Raw genomic sequence first — 22,009 nt, 5'->3', positions numbered from 1 at the left:
TGTTTCACGTTCTGCTTCACATGGAATCTTGGCATTATACTTACGTTTCTTACAAATGTACAAATCTTGTCATAAAAATGTCGAGTGTCATTTTAGTATCACGAAACCTTGTCATTTACACCTGCCATACAACATTTCTTTGTTCGCACTCAAGTAATATTTTATTTCTGTATGTAAGCATATACACACTGAATCAAAGTAATTGAACATCAAAATTATATTTGCAACTAGGAGGAATTCAAACTTTATATCTTTATCATATTTGACTTTTTCAATGTTGTGACATGCAACTGAACTGTTTTTAGCATTTAAATCATTACATTTCAACATTATTATGATTAAGATATAAACTTTCCAATTCTCAATATGTTATGAATCTAGACACTTCTGTAGAACAATTTTTCAAGTGAAACGTTCTCTAGTGTACGACACGGTTACTTTTAAATTACAAAACTAATTGATTAAAACAGCCATTGTCTATTATATAGTTCCCAGAGAGATTATTCCTCGCCGTCCTGGAATACTAATGACTATAACGTGAAGAGGTGTACCACATGCGAGTTTCGAATTACAACATGTGGGTATCGAAGTCTTTTTTCAGTGGTGTTTTATACGAGCTATACGCATGACCATAAGTACGGGCACTCTTATTCCCATCAGACAGCTTGGTTTCCGATGATGAATTTGAAGATCGCGACGACGGTCGACTGTTACTGTCCGTTGTAGGCCTGGGTCTGGGTTGTGATGGGGCGACAATTACTGGTTGATAGCCCTTCTTTCGTAAGTTGTGACCGAAAGGATTCGTTTTCGTTGGTATTGGTACCACTCCTGGACCGTCAAACATCTTGCCATGCGGACGATTTGCATATCTGTGATCAAATGTTCCGTTATTGGCTGGTTCCACATCCCTAGGTACTTTGCCAGGTCGCTTCGCACCTTTACGCTCCCATGTTCTGGTTGAAATCGAGAAAGAAGTTAACTGTTAACTGTTATCTGTTATCGATAGAAACACTTAAGATATAAACTAAAGATAATGTTGATCAATCAGTAGCTATACAGAGTAACAAAACTACAAACGTTTAATATGTCAATGTTGTAAAGTCAGAGAAATGCAAAAATGAAAACCGTTCCAAATATATGTGTTGATTGTAATGAGTAACATTTATTTGGGATAAAGTTCAAGGAAGAGAAAGAAACTTTGTTTTTTTCTATATGAAGGACTATTTGGATGCGGAATTGTTCGCCCGGCTTGGTCATTCTTATCGAAAACGGTGATCAGCCATGTGCATCAAATATATATATGTGTCACTTTGTGCTTATCGCGGGTTAAGAAATTAACAAAGTCAACATGACATAGTATAGAGCAAGGAAATATGACAGCAAGAGTCACTTAGCAAATGAGGTTCACTTACTCCGCTCGTTCTTTCTTAGAACGTTTACATAAAGAACCACAACACCTGGCGCACCCTTCGCAGCACCGATATTTCCAACAGCAGAAGGCAATCAAAGCGATCAGCAGAGCTAAGGGAATGATGGACGCCAATACACCAATAGTGACGTTGCCTTCAACTGTATCCAACCACCAGTTGAAATCGTCCGATGTAACCTCGTAAGTTGGTTCGACTTTGACGATTGGATAGTTGTCAAATTCTGCACCAGAGATGATATCTGAAGGAGTGCCGTCAGAATGAATCCTCATTGCCGACAGTAAATCTTTGTAATATACGAAATCTTTTGTTGTATCGATATTTGCTTGGTGTTCTGTATTATCGTTGGTTAAAGCGTATATTTCGGCAACTGCAGACCTGAAATTAGATCAGTAATTAGCAAGTTCGTATCCTTAAGTGACACACTGTTGATACGATGACCATTTTTTTAATTATCAGAATCAATATCGATTTCCATATTCAGCCGAGTTCGTGAATTATCAGCTTCTGTCGCCAAGTTTTATCAGATTTATTTTTCGTGATTTTAAACATTATGAAAACTTTACGTTTTACGTCTTTACGCTGACACACGGCAACATCTAGCTAGGTCCATTCGCCTTTTGTGAATGAATGTATTATATATACATTCGTCCATTAAACTGTAAATACAATCCGTAATAAATGTGCCACTTACTCTTCGAGCAAACGCCTTTTCGTAGCAACCTGTAGATCGTTTCTCGATCTGACGGTTGAGATACGAAAATACCAAGGACTGTAGATATTGTTTAACTCGTTCAGGAACTGCTGCTGTCTGTCTGATGTAAACTCAACCACCGAGATACCAAGATAAACATCCACAAGTACGAACTGGGGTATAAAGGTGTCAATACGAATCGTTGATGCACTGTGAAAAAAGATGAATTGTCAATGATATTAAATGACACTGGTGCCTACATCGACTCGAGAAACCCGTCCTTTTTTGAATGTTTAAAAGGGACTTGTGATCAGCCATGTGGTACAAAATGTTTCGCGAATTGAAAGAGAACAAGGAAACAACTTCATGCAAATAATATTTGAGTTTTGCTATAATATATAAATATATACTGTTTCATAGCTAAGTATTACATGTATTCGAATCAGCGAAGGTGGGAATCACGATTGTCAGCGTAAAGTTATATCTAAGCTGTATTATGTAATGTAAAATATACTACTGCTCTGAGACTAGTACATATCTTGAGGTCATGGCAGGTACTTCATCATAAACATTGACAAGGTCAAAATACATGAACAGGTGCGTGAACATTAATTTCTTCTCATGAACCCAACCCCCCCTCCTTATGTAACCCCTGAGTTTGCTCTCTTACACTCACCCCGATGCTGCTGGTGGTGTTCCACTGTCCCGGGCATAGCATGTCACTAAATACTTTAGTTCGGGCTTCAGTCTCTCTTGTATAAATACTTGTCCGTCAGTTTCCATGGAAAATTTAGCATGTGGGATGTAAAGCAAATAGGAAAGTACTCCATTTTGACCTGTAGGTAGGTAGACGACAGAAATGTAAGGCTGAAAGATGTTTCCGGGGAAACGCACGATATCAAAGTTTATAGCACAGACAAGGAAATAGTCTTTTCTTTGTCTGTGTTTAGACATAAATATTATTGTTTCTACTGAAACATATATACACTTCTGAAGTGTTTGGACAAGTATACAGGTATTTTTTTTATAATTTGTATACTTACTGTATCAATATGTCTGTCTGTCTGTCTGTCTGTCTGTCTGTCTGTCTGTCTGTATGTCTGTCTGTCTGTCTGTGTCTGTCTGAATCCCCCCATTACTACATACATGTATAAATTCCCATCACTCATTCTTTTCCTCAATTCAGTGGAAACCCTTGATGAGCCAGACGCTGAAACAACAACTACAATAATATGTTTTAGAGCCCTTACCAACATCCGGGTCAGTGGCTGTAACAGAATTAACATAGGAAGCGACATCAGCATCATAACGTATTTCCCAGTTCCAGAAAGATTTACTAAAAATTGGAGCATTATCGTTGATATCTAAGATGTTGATTGTCACTGTTGATGTGACCTGTCGACTTGGCGATCCGTTGTCAATGGCAACAACAGTGAAAGTAACGAATTCACCCACTGTCATATAATCTACCAGTTGTTTGACAGTGACGTCACCAGTTACAGGATCAATATCGAAATAAGGATTTACAGGATTGATGGAATACGTCACTGCAGTTGCTTCGTCATCTATGGCCGATACTTGTAGAATGGAAGAACCGTAAGGTTCCTTCTCGTACATTGACCCTGTGTAGAGAGTTTGGGAAAACACAGGAGAGTTGTCGTTGACATTCTGAAGATGAACCTTCAAGGTCATGTAACCTTTACCACCCTCGGGGTCTTCTACAGAAAATGTAACTGTGAACGGTTCCGGGAAGCCCGCCTCGTAATCCATAAGTCTTGCAATGCTAAGTTGAGGACCGCCATTAGTGAAAGTGAAATATGACGAGAACGAACCATCAACCATGCTGTACACCAATGATGTCTGTGGGGTATCAACATCCACCACTGCCCAGTCCACGGATAGTACTGTTCCAATCATCTGAGAAACAATAAAATATGTCCTGGCTTTCAGTTTACTCTTAGGCACAGATATGTGTATGGAGAGAATATTAGTATTAAAGTAATGTGAATTGCAATCTCAAGTTGTTGAGTTATTGATCCAGAACAAGTCACCCAGGGTAAACTAAACACCAACAGTCTACTGTAACACAGTATGTAAACTTTCATTTAAAATAAAATAACACTTTTCGTAATATCGTATAATATTCTAATATATATATATTGGCAAGGCTCCAAATAATAGTACCATCTCGTCTTAGTGTTTTCAACTTACCTGATCCTCTCTAATAAACACATTTTGGATATCATCCACAAATCGTGGAGGTTCATCAGCGTCGACAATATCAACATTCAGTGTTCCAGTTGCCGTAAACTCGCCGTCCGTCGCTTCTAATATAATGGTGTACTGATCAATGCTTTCGTAGTCAAAGCCAGGATTGTCGGATACCTTGATCTTGGCATCATTTGCAGCTGTTAAAAAGAATATTTATAACTTTAATAGAAGCAAGACATCTAACTACTGATAGTTTGGGAATATTTGTCAGACCCGGACAATGGACAGGTCTTGCTCGTACAAGGAATAGGTTCCCTTTCTTTAGTGTTGTTGTTTTTGTGTCTAAACATGAGAACAGGTCCACGAGGAACCGCATGCTTTACACGTACTAAGAGTGATACAATCTCCACGTGGAATAACACATGTACCACAGAATGACGCCTTGATGTCTTAAAGACGTTACATTGATGAACTGAGGTTGTCTTTCGATACGTGAGCTTATTTGCAACTTTAGATGTCCGTGTCTTGTGGGAAATAAAGAAAACTGTAAACTCACAAAACTGTAACTCTGAAAACTGTAAACTGTAAATTTTGAACTCACTCGTGTTTATAACAAAGAATTTCCCTAGACCACTTGCTGGAATTACTGAAAGGTAATATCTCAGATCATTTCCATCCTGGTCAAATCCAGCAGCAGTATAAATTGCAGCCATATTTATGGCATCCTCGGGTACCGTCACTGTGGCTGGCAAGTCCAATATTTCAGGTGGTTCGTTTTCATCAGTTAGTTGGATGAAAAGTTCCCGAGGTGCACCAGCGTTTATGGTATCATGACACGTGACAGTCAGCGTGTAGTTACGGAGAGTCTCAAAGTCTAAAGTGGGACTGTCGATGACACTAATGACATTAGCTGAAACGAATACAAATTTTAAATGTAAGCTTTTGGCCCTGAACTTATACGTAGACGAATCCCTGTTGTTTCCAACGAGGGTCTACGAAAGGACAGCCCGGTTACTTAAAGACCAAGGTCTGTGAGATCTCAAGAAACAACGTCACTCCATCAGCAAACTATATATTTGTCTAACATTCATCAATTTCACGTTTGTTTTCGGAATGAGAGCAAATGCTGTGTGGATTGCAAAGTGGTATGAAATGCTAGAGTAGAACTCGGGCACGCACACATTCAATTGTTTGACTAAAAACTTGTAATGAAGCTATAATTGCATTGGGTTTTTAAAAGGGTGTTAGCAAAAGATGCCCAAAAAATAGCGATAAAACTCTTCAAGAAATAATGTACATTAATTTGTATTTGTCTGAGGAACATAAATTTGATCCATATTGACTTTCAAGTTCAAATCCATGAACAAAATGAACTTTTGCTATCGTTTTGTCGGCTTGCTTTGTCGACTACCCGGCCCCCTTGCAATCCTTCGGTGATGTCGTAATATCAAACTCCTATACCATTGTAATTTCGTTGTCCATAGTATCCCTTTGCCAAAACATTGATACAAATCCTTCATGTAGTGAACTTTCTTTGGAGTATTATTTTACAGACACTAGTGTATAGTACTCTGTGTAAAGAAATCATTTGGTGATTAAGAACTACAAGATAACTTGTGTGCCACTGAATGCTTATAAATCGGACAACGACACCAAATATTTATAGCAGTATACTTACTAATGGAATTAATCTCAAAGTTTCCATCGTTGGGGTCTACAAGCATAACACAGAAATAATCATCAGCATCATTATCCACAGCCACAACAGTGAAAATATCATTGCCTGCAGAGCTTACTTCTCCCACATCTAGTGAGACACCGGCTGGCATGTTAACAATCACTGGTCCCACGTTGACATCAGTGATTTGAACGTACAGTTCTGCACTGTCAGTTAAACCACCTGGGTCTTCGATGTACACATTTACTGTCCAGAAATTTGTTGTTAAGTAATCCAGACCTGGCGCTGTGACCTTTACCATCCCTGAAATATAATTTACAACACATTATGTGATATAGTCCTTCCAACACAATTTATCTATATGGCAATAGACAAGTACAGTAAGTTTGTTCCAAAGCTATTTCTACGCCAGGCCCTGCCAATGCTTCCTGAACACAAATATCGACCTATAGTTGTTTCTCTGAGTAAGTCAGTTTAGTCAGTTCACCAGTGTTGGTAAACCATAGTATCGAATTGAATTTCATGTATAATTTCCAAGGTTGTTTTTTGAACAAAAGGTCATTTCGATACTTTAACAGATTCTTGACAAAGGTTTGCAATAATTTGTTTGTTGATGCTGATTCAAAACAAAATGTTAACATCAAATCAAACTGTACAACTGAATATCAAACTTGATCACTAATTCTTAACAATCATATAACTGATGCCGGGGGTATTAGGTGTGTTGCTCATCATGAAGTGTAATTCAGCTGAACAGATAAACATAAGATTGAACAAACAAGGCATCAAACTTTTCTATTCCATTATTAGCAGCACTGTCAAAAAGCCAGACTTGAGGGTGTTTTATTCTGAGTTATAATGATTGTTCATGTGAGAAAGGGAGTACAGTGTCATTCACAGGTAAATGTCTGTGAGGATGATTTTAGGGACCCGTCAGTTTCTCCGGCCTGGGAGGGGGTCCCGTGTATTTTTCCATCGGCCGACGAAAAGTCACTGAACCCCCAACTCTCTGTAAAACCAAAAACAGATTACACCCCCACCCCCATCACTTAATTCTGACCTCACCACCTCCTCCCCCATATCATATTCACTTGACAGGTATTTGATCGTGACTCAGAGTGGACTGTTGGAATATGTCTTACAAATACTTTTATAAGATAGTACCATCATGTAATTAGCGACTACACAGGGTAAATATATTGAAAATGGCATTTTGACAGTAAAAGGCAGGGGGAAAGCTTGAAATGAGGATATGTCCACTTCTCATGGGTGGGGAGTCCTATGGGAAACTCTGGGGGGGGGGGGCGTTTTACTCTTAAAGCCAATAATATTTAGTTAGGCTATTCAAACCCTTTCAGGCAATTATTTCTAAGCATTACAAGAAAGCACCAACAACTATCAGAAACTATTTCTTATACACAGGGTTGAAATGTGTTCTTAAAAGGTTAAATTGCATCATTATAGTAAAGGTCATCACATCTGATGGTTGTATCATTGTAGAGGAAGGCTTGGAGAGTTTCTTGACTTTAGGAATCTTTTAAGGCAATTTTTAGATTATCTTGGCAATACTTTCACATCTTAGAAAGACATCAAATTAGCAATTAATCAGTATACACAATTTAAATGCCTAACTATTGAAACATGCAGGCCTTATGTTTAGCTATGCCTCCACCTATGTGTTTTCTTTAATTCATCTATATCAATCCATCTATCAATCCGTCCACCCATCCGTCCATTCATCCTGTCGTTCCTTCGTTCGTTCGGTCAATTTATCTTACCCGATGCATCTATAGAAAATGGTCCACCAGAGGGCGCCGTTGAAATCATGAATGAAGGGTTACCAGGGTTGCGTATATCCTCATCAAACCATTCAACTTGATAAATATCACCAAGAGTCGATTCCGGTATCATAACGGTGTCAGGAAGATTGGTGATGTTAATTGGTTCATTCTCATCGGATATAGACACGTTTAAATTAGATGTGATAGTCAACCCGGTATTGTCTGTGGCTGTGATGTAGAGTTCATATATTTCATCGAACTGCGTCTCGTAGTCAAAGCCTGGATTTAGTGCATTTTGGATCTCTACCACTGTTAACAAGGAGAAACGAAGATTGCGTTAGTTCGACTTCATCGTTTCACTAGAACAAAATAAGTTAACATATATGAATAACTTGTTCTGGCTATCTCATCATACGTACTTTTGAAAATATATAGATGATATACATTGAAGTACTTTATTTTTTATTGTCTTTCCTAAAATAGAACCCAAACGGTGTTCATGACATAGACTTTCTGTAGCCTAATATGTAACAGGGCATTTAGTTTCATATTTTCTCTTTTTGTATTGTTTATTCACAGACAAGCACATAAACACTACATGCATACGTACGTACGTACACACACACACACACACACACACACACACACACACACACACACACACACACACACACACACACATACACACATACATACATACATACATACATACATACATACATACATACATACACACACACACATACATGCATACGTACGTACACACACATACACACATACATACATACATACATACATACATACATACATACATACATACATACATACATACATACATGCATGCATACATGCATGCATGCATGCATGCATGCATACATACATACATACATACATACATACATACATACATACATACATACATACATACATACATACATACATACATACATGCAATGTCTAATTCTGTCTTTAGCATTACACGAACCATGTTCTCACAGTCGTCCCACGTCTCATTTCTGTCTTCCTTTAACCCTCTGATAATTAGGTTATTTCGACAAGTATGAGAACGAAGTCCAACAGCTTCGCGTTCCAATTCTGCAATTCTGTCTGACATTTTTTTATTTTCCTCAACCAATTCATCTTGTTTCGTTTGGATCTCATTCACGGTTTTGGTAACTTTTCTCATGTCATACTTTAGTGTTTTAATGTCTGCACGGATAGCCCTTACAATAGATAGTGTAGATTCACCTGTTTCGTCCTCAGTTTCTATGTTGTCTATATCTAGTATGTCACCTCTCGTAGATAATTTCATCTGTCTTGTCTTAGGAGGGCCTGGATTAAGTTCGACATCACTGGCTTGAAGTAGAAGTCTTGGAATGTACGGCATGGTGACAAGTTCATCTTTGAGATCAATTTACATACATACATACATACATACATACATACATACATACATACATACATACATACATGCATGCATGCATGCATGCATGCGCGCGCGCGCGCGCACACACACACACACACACACACACACACACACACACACACACACACATACATACATACATACATACATACATACATACATACATACATACATACATACATACATACATACATACATACATACATACATACATACATACCTATATTCCCGGAAACATCTGTTGCCGTTCCGATTTGGAATGGAGCACCTGGTGGGTCAGATCCGGAAATACTAAATGTGATATCGGCAACATTAGAATCTTCATCCGTGACAGTGACTGAGTGGAATGTTGCCGGTATTGTGGACAATTCTCCAACGCTAGCAACTCCAGGAAGATTGGTGAATATCGGTGGATCAGGTGCGTCATTGATGTCAACGGTTAGTGTACCAGTCACTGTGCCTGCTAGTAAATCGTCTAGATCGACGACAGTAATGATTAACACGTACTGGTTTACAACTTCATAGTTAAATCCTGGTGGAACTACGGCAAATATATCGGCTTCGTTGACTGGAGAAGGCGTTCCTGTAGGAATCAGTGAACAATAATACAGTGATAGTTAATGCCAATATAGCAAGTATATTTTTGTTGCCCTCAACTCCAATGATAGTGAAGTATGACTTTTGTAATGATGCTGTCGATCATTGCTATTGATCATAATCCATGTTAAATAATTTTACTTTCTCTGATGCTTGTAACAGCCATACCCAAAACCTTTATAATATACACTACCGCTCACATCCACTGATGCTTAACTTACACACGATATCATTTATATGTAGGGACATGATACTGATATCACAGTAAACCCAGTATATTGCACACGTTCTTGGCGAACAGATTACTATGAGTTCTACAGTCACCCTACTGTTATCCCTGAAAATAAAAGCTAGATAGTACAAACGTTTATTATCAACACATTTCTCTCAAGGCTTCTTTTGAATATTGTTCAATCTTAGTCCCAATTGATATGTTACTATAAGTCTGGATAGTTTGATGACTTTGATGCAAGTCATTTGCAGTCGTAAAAATAGAAAGAACAACTATTTACCTTGAGGTATTAATGTAAATGGAGCAGAGTCCGGTGTAACACTTTGTAAGGCGTAGGAATACCGCGCGTTTCCTCCTTGTCCATTAGCAACAACAGTATATATGTAGGAGCCGTCAGTGACATCTTCATCTATATCTGTCTGACCTGGGCTGTTCAACGCTGGTATATTCAAAGCTAGTCATGATAAAATATGAGTGTTTGCAAATGTTAATATACGAAGGTGCCATGGCTCTGAATATCAACTACATTACATGTAACTCTTATTTGAACAGGTTTTGTGTAGGAAACTACGAGAAATCCTTCGAATGTGATCGGGGAAATTTTTAGTAAGATTCATTGATTTTAAACCTGCACTAGCTCAACTCGGACGTTTTTTCATCAAAAAACCACAGATATATCATTAGAATTGGTCAGTTATTTATAAAAAATACATTGCATATGTTAATTTGTAGTCAATATCATGTTTAGATGGTGTAGTAGCAAGTGTAAATCTTGGGTAAAAGTTCACTTTTAAAACTGTCACCATATAAAATCCGTTAGTTGTAACTTAACTGGCGTATCACTTTCGATCAGACAACCACAATATATTTACTAAAATTGTTAAAACGCTAATAATTAGACATTGAACATGTAACCAGTGGTCGATATTAGCCATAAGCAGTACAGAAATAGGTTGAAATCGTGACTGCCGTTGAGGGCGTTCATTTATGGGTGCGGACCTAATATCAATTTAGTTTTATTTATCGTGTAAAAGCAGCTACAAAACAACAATAATATAATATTTATAAGCTATTTTTAATCGTCCAACCCAGCCATCAAAAGGAGACAAGCCCTGTAAGATAAGAAACGTCGCGTCGTACAAAGTCTAACTGAATGTCTACTGTTTGATTGTACCTAAGATCACTAACTGAACTATATATGGCCTTCTGACGAGAATTACTTACCACAATCGCCTGTACACAACAGGGTTCCGACCAGCACGAAACATATCAAGATTATTTCAGACATTATCTGTCTTCGCCCTGAAATGAACTGATTTCTATGTCGATTTCATTTCACATAGTCTGAAATTAACAGAGACTTAAATATCCATTAGTCAGCAAGCTTGCCTCTCTACGGTCTGACGATATGATCGAAGGACATATATTTTTTTACTCCCCCTTTTATTTGCCTTCCCTATGACAACGCCTTGCTAGGAGGAATAAAGTAGAGGGATTTCAATGGAATAAAGAACACTGAGAGAAAACACCGTAACAATCGTTGATGTTTATCAAGGGACCGCTATCTCACAAACGTGTTCATCGTCATCTAACTAAACCACTTGAGCTGAAATAACGCTGGTAGTTAAGTGCTTGTGCTGGAATACCATGCAGGACCTTAAAAGTAATACTGCCCATCACTCTACGCCATATCAATAGCATTGTTTACATTACGTATATTAAATGAATTCTGTAGTGGATCAAAAGTGCAAAGTCAGTATAAACACCAAGTTAATAGGACGTTGCTTTATTAACGGCACATTGTTGCTACAACAGATCTGTTGCTAGAAATTATATTATATGGCTAGGTGTAACACCTACAAACTTGTAAAGTTATAGCTGTCACAAGGTATTGGCAGTTATAAGGTCAGTACGTTCACGTAAATATGATATTGACTTCACAAATAACAATGTTACCGACGTAGAAGTCGGTCATGGTGGATATTTTGAGACAAGTGTCGGTTAGATTTCACAACAAATGTAGATTGACATTTTTACGATGACTTATGCCGTTGATGGGGGAACCACGAGAACCGTGACAGATATGAAAAATAGTACAAAGTCTTTTAGACAGCACAGGTGATTGCACTTGTATTAATTCATGCCTCGTTGATATTCAACGTTCTTAAGGTTATTCCCATCCTTGCCGCTATGGACTTTTATCGTGAGTGTATAATGTTTTTCTGGCGTACGTATAATTGTATTTCCTTTGAGCAAACGGTAATCTGGATCAATCAGTTACCAGGGGAATGTTTATATTTGTTGTTTCTATTTTAAAACACTCATTCTTGTTCCATTAAAACACATTGCTTAAACCGTTGCTATGGACACGAATAATGTTTCTATTTATTTTCCCCATTTGAATACATGTAACCTTAACAATACAATTTTCATCCCATTTATATCCCTAGGGATGCCTCTTTCAAATACCATAGCAGCCATCTCATCGGGATTTTTTTGGATTTATGACTTTTTGGTCAAAAATGCATCTTATATTTAGGTTATCGTTTTAGCCATAGATTAACATTCATCGTGTACACTCATTTTGTAAGTTTTATGTGTTCCATAACTGGTATGACTTAATTCTGCTGCAGCCTTTTAAAAACAATTCCAGTTTTTTAAAAAATGAAATGTGTATGCTGAGTACAAGTTCCCTTATAATTGTTCACTTACAAATATCACACCTATCTACAGAGCATTTATTTCATGTTTTAAGTTTGATACTGAACAAACGCAGCTGCCTGTTAGTCATTCTAGAGTAATGTGCATATCTGATACAATTCAAAATGAGTCTTGGATATTATTTTTCATTCAGCGACCAGTACGATCAACCCATTACATTTTCTACAAATATAACAAACAATTTTAGGCTAAATCTTCTGATCTTATAAAAAGTAAAATTCCACTGAATTATATACACATTTTCTACATAGATAAATTATTATTCTTACTCGTATTTTGTTTTACTATCAACTTGTTAATTTATTACTGTACTAAATTCTGTCAGGGTTTCACCATGTCTACGGTAAAAGACAAATGCACATTAAAATGTGATGTATTTTATCAGTATATCGTGATATATTCGATATCCACACGTATTTATTTGTTCTGCCTTACATTTCTTTTCTACAATTCTGTCAAGTAAAATACTTTAAAAACTTTTCATAGAATATCAGAACGATATTTTATACTAAAAATGTACTCTTGTGATATTTTAAATCCTGTAATCCATTGCTAACATATCTGACATTTGAAAATCCAGTAAGTAGAATTTACTGACTAGGTTATGATATAGTATATTACGCTTCAATTCCTTATAAATATGAAATGTTTCCACAAACATTTAACTGCCTTGTTATTGTTCAATGTCACAGATATACGACTCAGATACAATGACGTCATTAATCTATAAATGAAGACCTGGTATTTCTACAGACTTTTGTTGACAAGTTCACTACAACACTTATCTGGTATTACGCTACATGATATAGAGAAACACATTTCATGTGATTTTCCGAACTACATGTGGGTATCAAAGTCTCGTTTCAAAGGTATTACACCCGAGCTGTACGGATGCCCATGATATGTACGGGTGATCTTACTGCCTTCAGATTCCTTGTCGGCTTCATTTCCAGTGCTAGATTGGCGGGACAGCTCTGTCTGTGATGTTGAATTTGAAGATCGCGACGGCTGTCGACTCATGGTACGGGCCACTGTAGGATTGCGTTTGGGTTCTAAGGGGGCGATAATTAGCGGTTCGTGACTCTTCTTTTGAACATTCTGTCCAAAAGGAGCCGTTGTCGTCGGTATGGGTACCACTGCCGGTCCATCAAACATCTTGAAGTGAGGGCGATTAGCATAACGGAGATCAAACTTCCCGTCATTGGCTGGTGGGTTCACATCCTTGGGAACATCATTAGGTCGCTTCACTTCTTTATTCTCCCGTTTTATCGGAGTTCTAGTAAAAATCAAGTAGATATTTCATTGAAAAGTCCGTTATTCATTAAAATGACGCAATAATTAATATGTAAAAAAAAAAAAACCTTTAAATTCGGTGACGAGAAACAGTATCAAAAACGTTATATCTGGATTTAAAGTGACGTAGTAAGACGGGACAAATATCAGTCATCACGTACAATAATATGGATATAAATCATTGAATTAGATTGGGAAAAAAATCAAAATAAAACATCAAATAACACGTGATCTATTTTGGGTTTTTATTTTCTTACACTTTTTGATATATTGCTGATAAATATGCAACATTTCAAAAACTTTGGATAACAATAACTGTTTGTTGTATTTTCACTTGTAAAGTGTAAGTTTTGAAAGAGATAAACAAAACTTTAAGATTATGATGTCAAATCTATTGCATTTGCTACTAAGAAAATAAAATCCAAAATAGACCCCACTGAAATCAATACTCTGAATGTAAAGAACATCGCAAGAATTAATAAATTGGATGAATAAGTTCTAAAAGTACTTACTTGGGTCTTTTTGAACGTCGACAACAGTAACTGGCACATCGTTGACAGCACCGATATTTCCAACAACAAAAGGCAGCCAAACACATCAGCAGAGCCAAGGGGATGATGGACGCCAATACACCAATGGTGACGTTGCCCTCAACGGTATCCAACCACCAGTTGAAATCGTCCGATGTAATGTCGTAAGTTGGTTCGACTTTGACGATCGGAAAATTATCAAATTCTGCACCAGAAATAATATCTGAAGGAGTGCCATCAGAATGAATCCTCATAGCAGACAGCAAATCCTTGTAATAAACGAACTCCTTTGTCATAGCGACGTTGGCCTCGTTGTCTGTGTCATGGTTGGTCAAGGCGTATATTTCGGCCACTGCAGTACTGAAATGGGATGGGACAAGTTACCATATAAACTGCACTATAAAAAGGCGTTGCTTTCAACGTTTAGACTTGCATTGAAACTCAGTGCCAAATTTAAAGACATGCAATTAAATGATGACTGTAATCAAATACCCTGCTTACTCTTGAATAACTGTCTAAAAAGAGAAGAAAAAAACACGACGAGTTTCGTAAAAGTTTCGGACAATATTATTGTTCATCTTAATTAATTTGACTTACTCTTGAAGTAACCGTCTCTTCGTAGCCACCTGTAGATCTGTACTTGATCTGACGGTGGAAATACGAAAATACCAAGGATTGTAAATTGTGTTTAATTCATCCAGGAATTGCTGCTGTCTATTTGATGTGAATTCAGCCACCGTAATACCAAGGTAAACATCCACAAGTACCAACTGTGGTATAAAGGTGTCGATACGAACCATTGCAACACTGTCAGAGAACAAAACAGGAAGGTTACAGCAAATCTTACTCACTTTTTAAACGGAAACACACATTATTGATATAGTACGAAAGGAACTGATTTATGATTATAACAGGTTGAAAATTTACTGTATCAGTATCTCATATGTTCCTGATGTTTATAGGTTACATGTTACAATGTGTTATGTGTATTCTAGGTCTTAGATCAGCATCCGAAAATTCTGTCTTGAGAGAGTACAGTTTAAAACGATCCAAGTACAACATTCTTAAAGTTAACAGAGAAGATTTCAGGTAAATTTATTATTGAACAGAACTGTCCATCTTTTCAGCTTTATTTCTTTGCAGCTCTTCGACTGACCACTCGAGGCAATACTTACTCCGATACTTCTGGCGTCGTGCCACTGTCCTTGGCATAACAAGTCACGATGTATTTTTGCTCCGGTCCCAGTCTGTTCTGGACGATGACTCTACCATCCGTTTCCATGTTAAATTTAGAATTTGGGGTGTATAACATAGTGGTAACAAAGCCATTTTGACCTGAAGTGGATTGAAATAAAACAGTTTCTCGAATAAATAGTCAACTGTGTTATTAATTCCTTTAATTCTAGAAACGAATCTAAAGACACACACAAATAATGATAAATAATAATTATATTATTATTATTATTATTATTATTATTATTATTATTATTATTATTATTATTATTATTATTATTATTATTATTATTATGGTGATAGTGTTCGTGATAATAATACTAATACTAATACTAATTATAATAGTGATAACGAATAGTTGACACCTACAACACCGCAATACTTACCAACATCCGGGTCAGTGGCTGTAACAGAATTAACGTAGGAGGCGATATCAGCATCAAAACGTATTTCCCAGTTCCAGAAAGATTTACTAAAACTTGGAGCATTATCGTTGATATCTATTAACGTGATTGTCACTGTCGATGTGTCCTGTCGACTTGGCGATCCGTTGTCAGTGGCAACAACAGCGAAAGTAACGAATTCACCCACTATGGCACGATTTACCAGCTGTTTCACAGTGACATCACCAGTTACAGGATCGATATCGAAATATGGATTTACAGGATTGATGGAATACGTCACCACATCTGCAAGATCGCCATCTACGGCCGATACTTGTAGAATGGAAGAACCGTAAGATTCCATTTCGTATACTGACCCTGCGTAGAGGGTTTGGGTGAACACAGGAGAGTTGTCGTTAATATTTTGAATGTGAACCCTGACGTTCATATAATCTTTTCCACCGTCAGGATCTTCCACAGAAAATCTTACAACAAACGGTACAGGGAAGTTTATCTCTGAGTCGTAATCTATGGGTTGGGCAATGCTAAGTTGTGGGCCACCACTGAAAGTGAAATAGGACGAGTACGAACCACTAACCATGTTGTACATCAGTAAGGCATCTTGAGTATCAACGTCGATCACCGCCCAATTCACAGGCAATACTGCTCCAATCTCCTGAAAACAATCAAAAATCATATCACCAATGTTATTTGGACAGTTGAGATATATTTGAGTGTGTGGTAAATGGTACCATTTACTATAAATACATTATCATTTAGCATAGGTACATAAATAAAAATATAGAATTCGTGAAAAAATCAAAACTTTATTCATTCATACAATATTTTGTTAATTTTTTTCATGTTGTGTTTAGTTTATATTTACGTATACCGGTGAACATGGTAAACGATGGATCCCATCAAATGACATGTGTAAGTGTACGTTTTCAATCTACTATATTACCTTATTCTCGTCAATGTACACATCTTGAAAACGATCCACAAATTTTGGTGGTTCATCTGTGTCCACAATATCAACGTTCAGTGTTCCAGTTGCCGTAAACTCACCGTCCGTTGCTTCTACTACAATAGTGTACTGACCGATGTCTTCAAAGTCAAAGGCAGGGTTGTCGGGTATCTTGATTCTGGCATCAAACGCGGCTGTTGAGAACGAGTGTAATCTTACACAGTTTGCATAGAAACATGAAACCTGTTAACTATGATCAACTATATTTCTAGTGTTAAACTATACTTCGTAATATAAACAAAAATAACCAACAAAGAATCCAAAGTTACATGTTGTGCCCCTGAAGTTGATGAGATATTAAAACAAAGAAAACACCAACTTACTTGTATTTACAACAAAGAATTTCCCTTGACCATTTGTTGGCGTAACAGTGATATAGTATCGCAGATCATTTCCATCCACGTCAAATCCTTCAACGTCGAAAATTGCCGCCTTGTTGATCGCATCCTCTGGTACTGTCACTGTGGCGGGTAAATTCAATAGTTCAGGCGGTTCGTTTTCATCAATCAGGTTGACGATGAGTTCCCGAGGTGCACCAGCGTTGATGGAATCATGACACGTGACAGTTAGTGTGTAGGTAGGAAGTGTCTCATAGTCTAAATCAGGATTATCGATGACACTTATAATATTAGCTGAAACAAATATAGATTTTAATTAGAAATTGTTATCAGAAAACGTCCGGAACGACCTCACAAATTCAAGTCCTTTCTATAAAGCTTTTTCTTATGAGGCTACATCGGAGTGCTGTTTATGAAATAGCACATTTCATTCATTTTCCGTAAGGGAAAGTTATGTTTTAGTGATGTTTGTCTATGTACGTTTCTGTGTCTGTGTGTCCGTCCGTCTGTCTGTCTGTGCCATCGTTTTCTCAACACGGTTGGCTCAATTCAAACGATATTCCATACACACATTCTGTAGGTAACGGCCAGAACTGATAAGATTTTGGTGAATAGCCCATGAATATTACTTTAATAGGCATTCAGTTTCTATCTTGCCTATTAATATTTCGACGTGAGAGCCAGTGCAGTGCTCGTTATACTCCCCCAAAACGTTGACACGGCAACTTCGTGTTTTCAACTGTCACTTTTACAACTGAAATGTAATTGTACGTTTGTGTACCATAATCACATTTTGTAAGAATGAACACAATGACTAACTTGCCTCCTAATATTCACAGACAATGATATACTAATGCAAAAATACAAGTCATTTTGCATTTATACTCACTTGTAGAATTCATTTCAAAATTCCCATCGTTAGGGTTGACAAACATTACACAGAAATAATCGTCTTCATCATCATCCACGGCCTCTACGGTGAATATATCATTGCCTCCAGAACTCATTTCTCCGATTTGAATTGTAACACCGACAGGCATATTTGTGATCATAGGTCCCACGTTGACATCAATGACTTGAACGTATAGTTTTTCGTTGACCACTAAACCACCTGAGTCTTTGATGTACACATTTACCGTCCAGAAATTTTCTGTTAGGTAATTCAGACCCGGTGGTATTATCTCTATTTTCCCTGAAGATACAATATACATAATTGTATTTTATAGTAGTTTTAAAATATACCCAAAGCACCTTAAAGATTATCAGTGTGACAATCTCTTAGTTTGTGTCTAATCTTCTTTGTGTTCGCCGTTCGGTGTCTACACTAGTTGTCACGTCTATGTCTATCTATACAAGTACTTGAGTGTGCGTGTCTGTGTGACAAAACTAATCTGTTCGTCTCTGTATTTATCCATATATCTTATCTTATGTATCCTATCGCTCTCTCGATACATATGTATATACATATGTGTATATTTATCTATCGATCTGTATGTGTGTGTCTGTCTGCCTCTGACTGTCTGTTTGTTTGTTTGTCTGTCTAGTTGCCTGTATTTCATCTCATTCATTCACCTATATAATATATCAATCTATTTAAATTATACACGATGAGGAGTGTACCTGAATCGTCGATAGAAAATGGTCCACCAGAGGGCGTTGTCGATGTCGAAAATATGGGTTTACCAGGATCGAGTAAATCCTCATCCCACCATTTAACTTCATAGATATCACCAAGCTCTGACTCCGGCAATACAACTGTGTCTGGGAGATTGGTGATGTTGATGGGTTCATTTTCATCGAAGACACTCATAGTCAAAGTTGCTGTCGTTACCAACCCACCACCGTCAGTGGCCGTGATGTAGAGTTTAAATGGAGTTGTGGCCTGTGTCTCGTAGTCAAAGCCTGGGTTTGGCGCATTTTGGATCTCAGCCACTGTGTGGAAAGACTTATAACGATTATATTACTAGTACTTTCATTTAATTTATTATCGGGAATTCGTTGTCCTCGTCTTGGTACTTTCTGTATACCTCGACGTGTGTTCAATGTTTGTTGAAAACTTATCCCCAGCTTACTAACGGTAGACATAAGAATTTGTTATTCTCTTCTGATTGCTGTCGTGTGTATACTTTAATCCATTCCGAATAACAAAGTTCAACCTATACAGTCACGAGAAGTTCCTATTGACAATATTGACGCGGAAATTCTGTAAAAGTCCCTTTCTCCCGTTACAGTCACACACACACACACACACACACACACACACACACACACACACACACACACACACACACGAACACATACACGCGCGCGCACACACACGCACACACACACATACACACACACACGCACACGCACATGCACACGCACACGCACACGCACACGCACACGCACACGCACACGCACACGCACACATACATACCAGCTCCAAAGTTGTAGATTACAGATCCTATCTGAAATGGCGCATCTGGAGGGTCAGATCCGGAGATACTAAATGTGATATCGGTAAGAGGTGAATCATCATCCGTGGCATTAACCAGATGCCAAGTTACTGGTGCGTTGGCTAATTCACTAACGCTGCCAGTCCCGTCAAGGTTGGCGAACACCGGGGGAGCAGCTCCTGTCCGGGGATTTGAAGTAACAATGTTAGAGTAAAATTGCTACTTTTCTAAGGCAAGTAAAAGTGTTCATTTTACATTAAAATCGCACCAGATTTTTCTCTGACTTTTCTATCACGTGTGGTCTGCATTTAATGGTTATTTGTATCCATGCTTTGTGTACTAAACATGCTACAGTAGTGAGAATTTGACTGAGACAAACTTAACTATTGCTATTCAAGAAATGAAATCTAGAAATTATCGTACGAAATTATAATATTTCTGAACAGCTCTACGTTATTATTCATAAATGTGCGTTGTGATCTTGTGCACTATTTCAAAATCATGCCAGGGCCTGAAGTCTTGGTCGAAATGTGATACACAATAAACAAACTTGAAATCTTTTACGTACGATCGCGAGTCGAGTCGACGAAGCAATTAACTGCACTTTTAGGATACATGTCATTTTTCGCTTCTAATGATAATAATCAGTTTAAAAAATCACTTACCACAGTGTTGTACACATAACAGGATTCCTGTAAAAACAAAACTGACAACGATTACGTTATCTAGGTTCATTCTTCACCGTGGGATCGAATACTTTCTAAACAACTTTCATTCCAAACACTTTTGACAGTAGATACGTTGTCCTTCCAGCACAGTTTCGCAGTCGTCTGCTCATTTGATGAAGGGCGTAAGCCTTTTCACTTTTTTATTATTTGTTCTCTCCCCCAGGGACAACATTTTGGTAGGAAACATGAGTAGGTGGTTTGTTTAACAAAGCACCGCTATAACACGAATTTGTTCCTATCTATAAGCCTCTTCATCTGGACAACGTTGGTTTCATTGGTTGCACTGGAATACCAAAACCATTGAATTTATTAACGTCTATGGCTTCAAGTATTCCCATTAAACGTTATATCAGTTTAGATTTAGAATCATTGCCTTTTAAACCAAACACAATTGAGAATAATCTGCTCTTTATGAACACAGTTTAAAGGAAGTTATTGATACAACAAAGCTGTTACCAAACATTACGTTATGAGGAGAGGGCGACATTCTAAATTAGAACATACAATACAACTGACGCATCGTAATTGTGATCCTGCTAATTGGGAGATGTGTTGTCATAGTAATTCTATAATGAATAGTAATGAAATTTAAAAGTGTAATTGAAGAAAAAAGAGAACACATTTATGGATATTTGAACAAAAAAAATATCAGTTTCTGGCGGATTTCCAGAATTGTGTAAATAAATAAGACTTCGGACAATATACTCTTACATCCGCATACTTGTAATGATTCGAATTGTTGCCAGGGAAGAAACGGGTCAAAATGAAAACAAATATCGGTGCTTGTTAATGATAGATTGCAGAAGAATAGTTTTAAATTAACAACCTGTTGTACAGAAGTGGATTTTTTTCTGGTTTTATAGACTGAGTGTAACCCTTTAAGATGCCAGAATCGATATGCAATATTACATAAGTGAAAATGAAGTGAACAGACCACATTGTCTCCAAGGTAAGATAGATGAGAGACATCACTTATCCTACTTGATCTACGTCTGGACGTAATCACTTATTGTATGAAACGGTGTTAAGTATGTTACTTACTGGAACCTACTTTGCCGAATGAGAGAACACTTTTCATATCAAAGGAGTCCACAATTAAACTACAGAACGGGTATCATTGTCCTGACTTGAACCTAGCATGTCGAGTGACAGAACACGTTGTAAAGGAATCCTCATTTAAAATTTTAAGTACCCTTGCCCCTGATTTGAACCGAATGCCTACACCATTATGGATAGATTATGTCACATATGGTCATTACAATATCATTACAA

At 37.4% G+C, this 22,009-nt stretch overlaps 1 protein-coding gene across 1 annotated transcript; it reads right to left on the bottom strand.

Annotated features, from left to right (window-relative positions):
• Positions 1-568: 568 nt before the first annotated feature.
• On the bottom strand, positions 569-20,744 carry LOC144446169 (protocadherin Fat 4-like). The gene is made up of 23 exons (XM_078135915.1): positions 20,675-20,744; positions 19,991-20,188; positions 19,192-19,503; positions 18,461-18,763; positions 17,557-17,865; positions 17,171-17,367; positions 16,210-16,882; positions 15,766-15,925; positions 15,188-15,397; positions 14,573-14,950; positions 13,688-14,043; positions 10,327-10,500; positions 9,438-9,800; positions 8,740-9,147; positions 7,789-8,100; positions 6,011-6,313; positions 4,934-5,242; positions 4,333-4,529; positions 3,372-4,038; positions 2,798-2,957; positions 2,122-2,331; positions 1,413-1,805; positions 569-953 (listed from the first exon to the last, which is right to left on the bottom strand). The coding sequence occupies exons 1-23, from the start codon at positions 20,742-20,744 to the stop codon at positions 569-571; spliced, it is 7,047 nt and encodes a 2,348-aa protein (XP_077992041.1).
• Positions 20,745-22,009: the final 1,265 nt, after the last annotated feature.

Source organism: Glandiceps talaboti, chromosome 2 (genome assembly GCF_964340395.1).
Source record: "Glandiceps talaboti chromosome 2, keGlaTala1.1, whole genome shotgun sequence".
In the NCBI taxonomy this organism is placed as follows: Eukaryota; Metazoa; Hemichordata; class Enteropneusta; family Spengelidae; genus Glandiceps; species Glandiceps talaboti.
This window is presented reverse-complemented; position numbering and strand designations above follow the sequence as displayed.

Coding starts and splice junctions, on each gene's coding strand:
- LOC144446169 (XM_078135915.1), bottom strand. CDS start 20,744: ATGAACCTAGATAACGTAATCGTTGTCAGTTTTGTTTTTACAGGAATC. Junction 19,504..19,990: donor AATCTACAACTTTGGAGCTG/GTATGTATGTGT, acceptor CTTTCCACACAG/TGGCTGAGATCCAAAATGCG. Junction 18,764..19,191: donor ATTTTCTATCGACGATTCAG/GTACACTCCTCA, acceptor TTGTATCTTCAG/GGAAAATAGAGATAATACCA.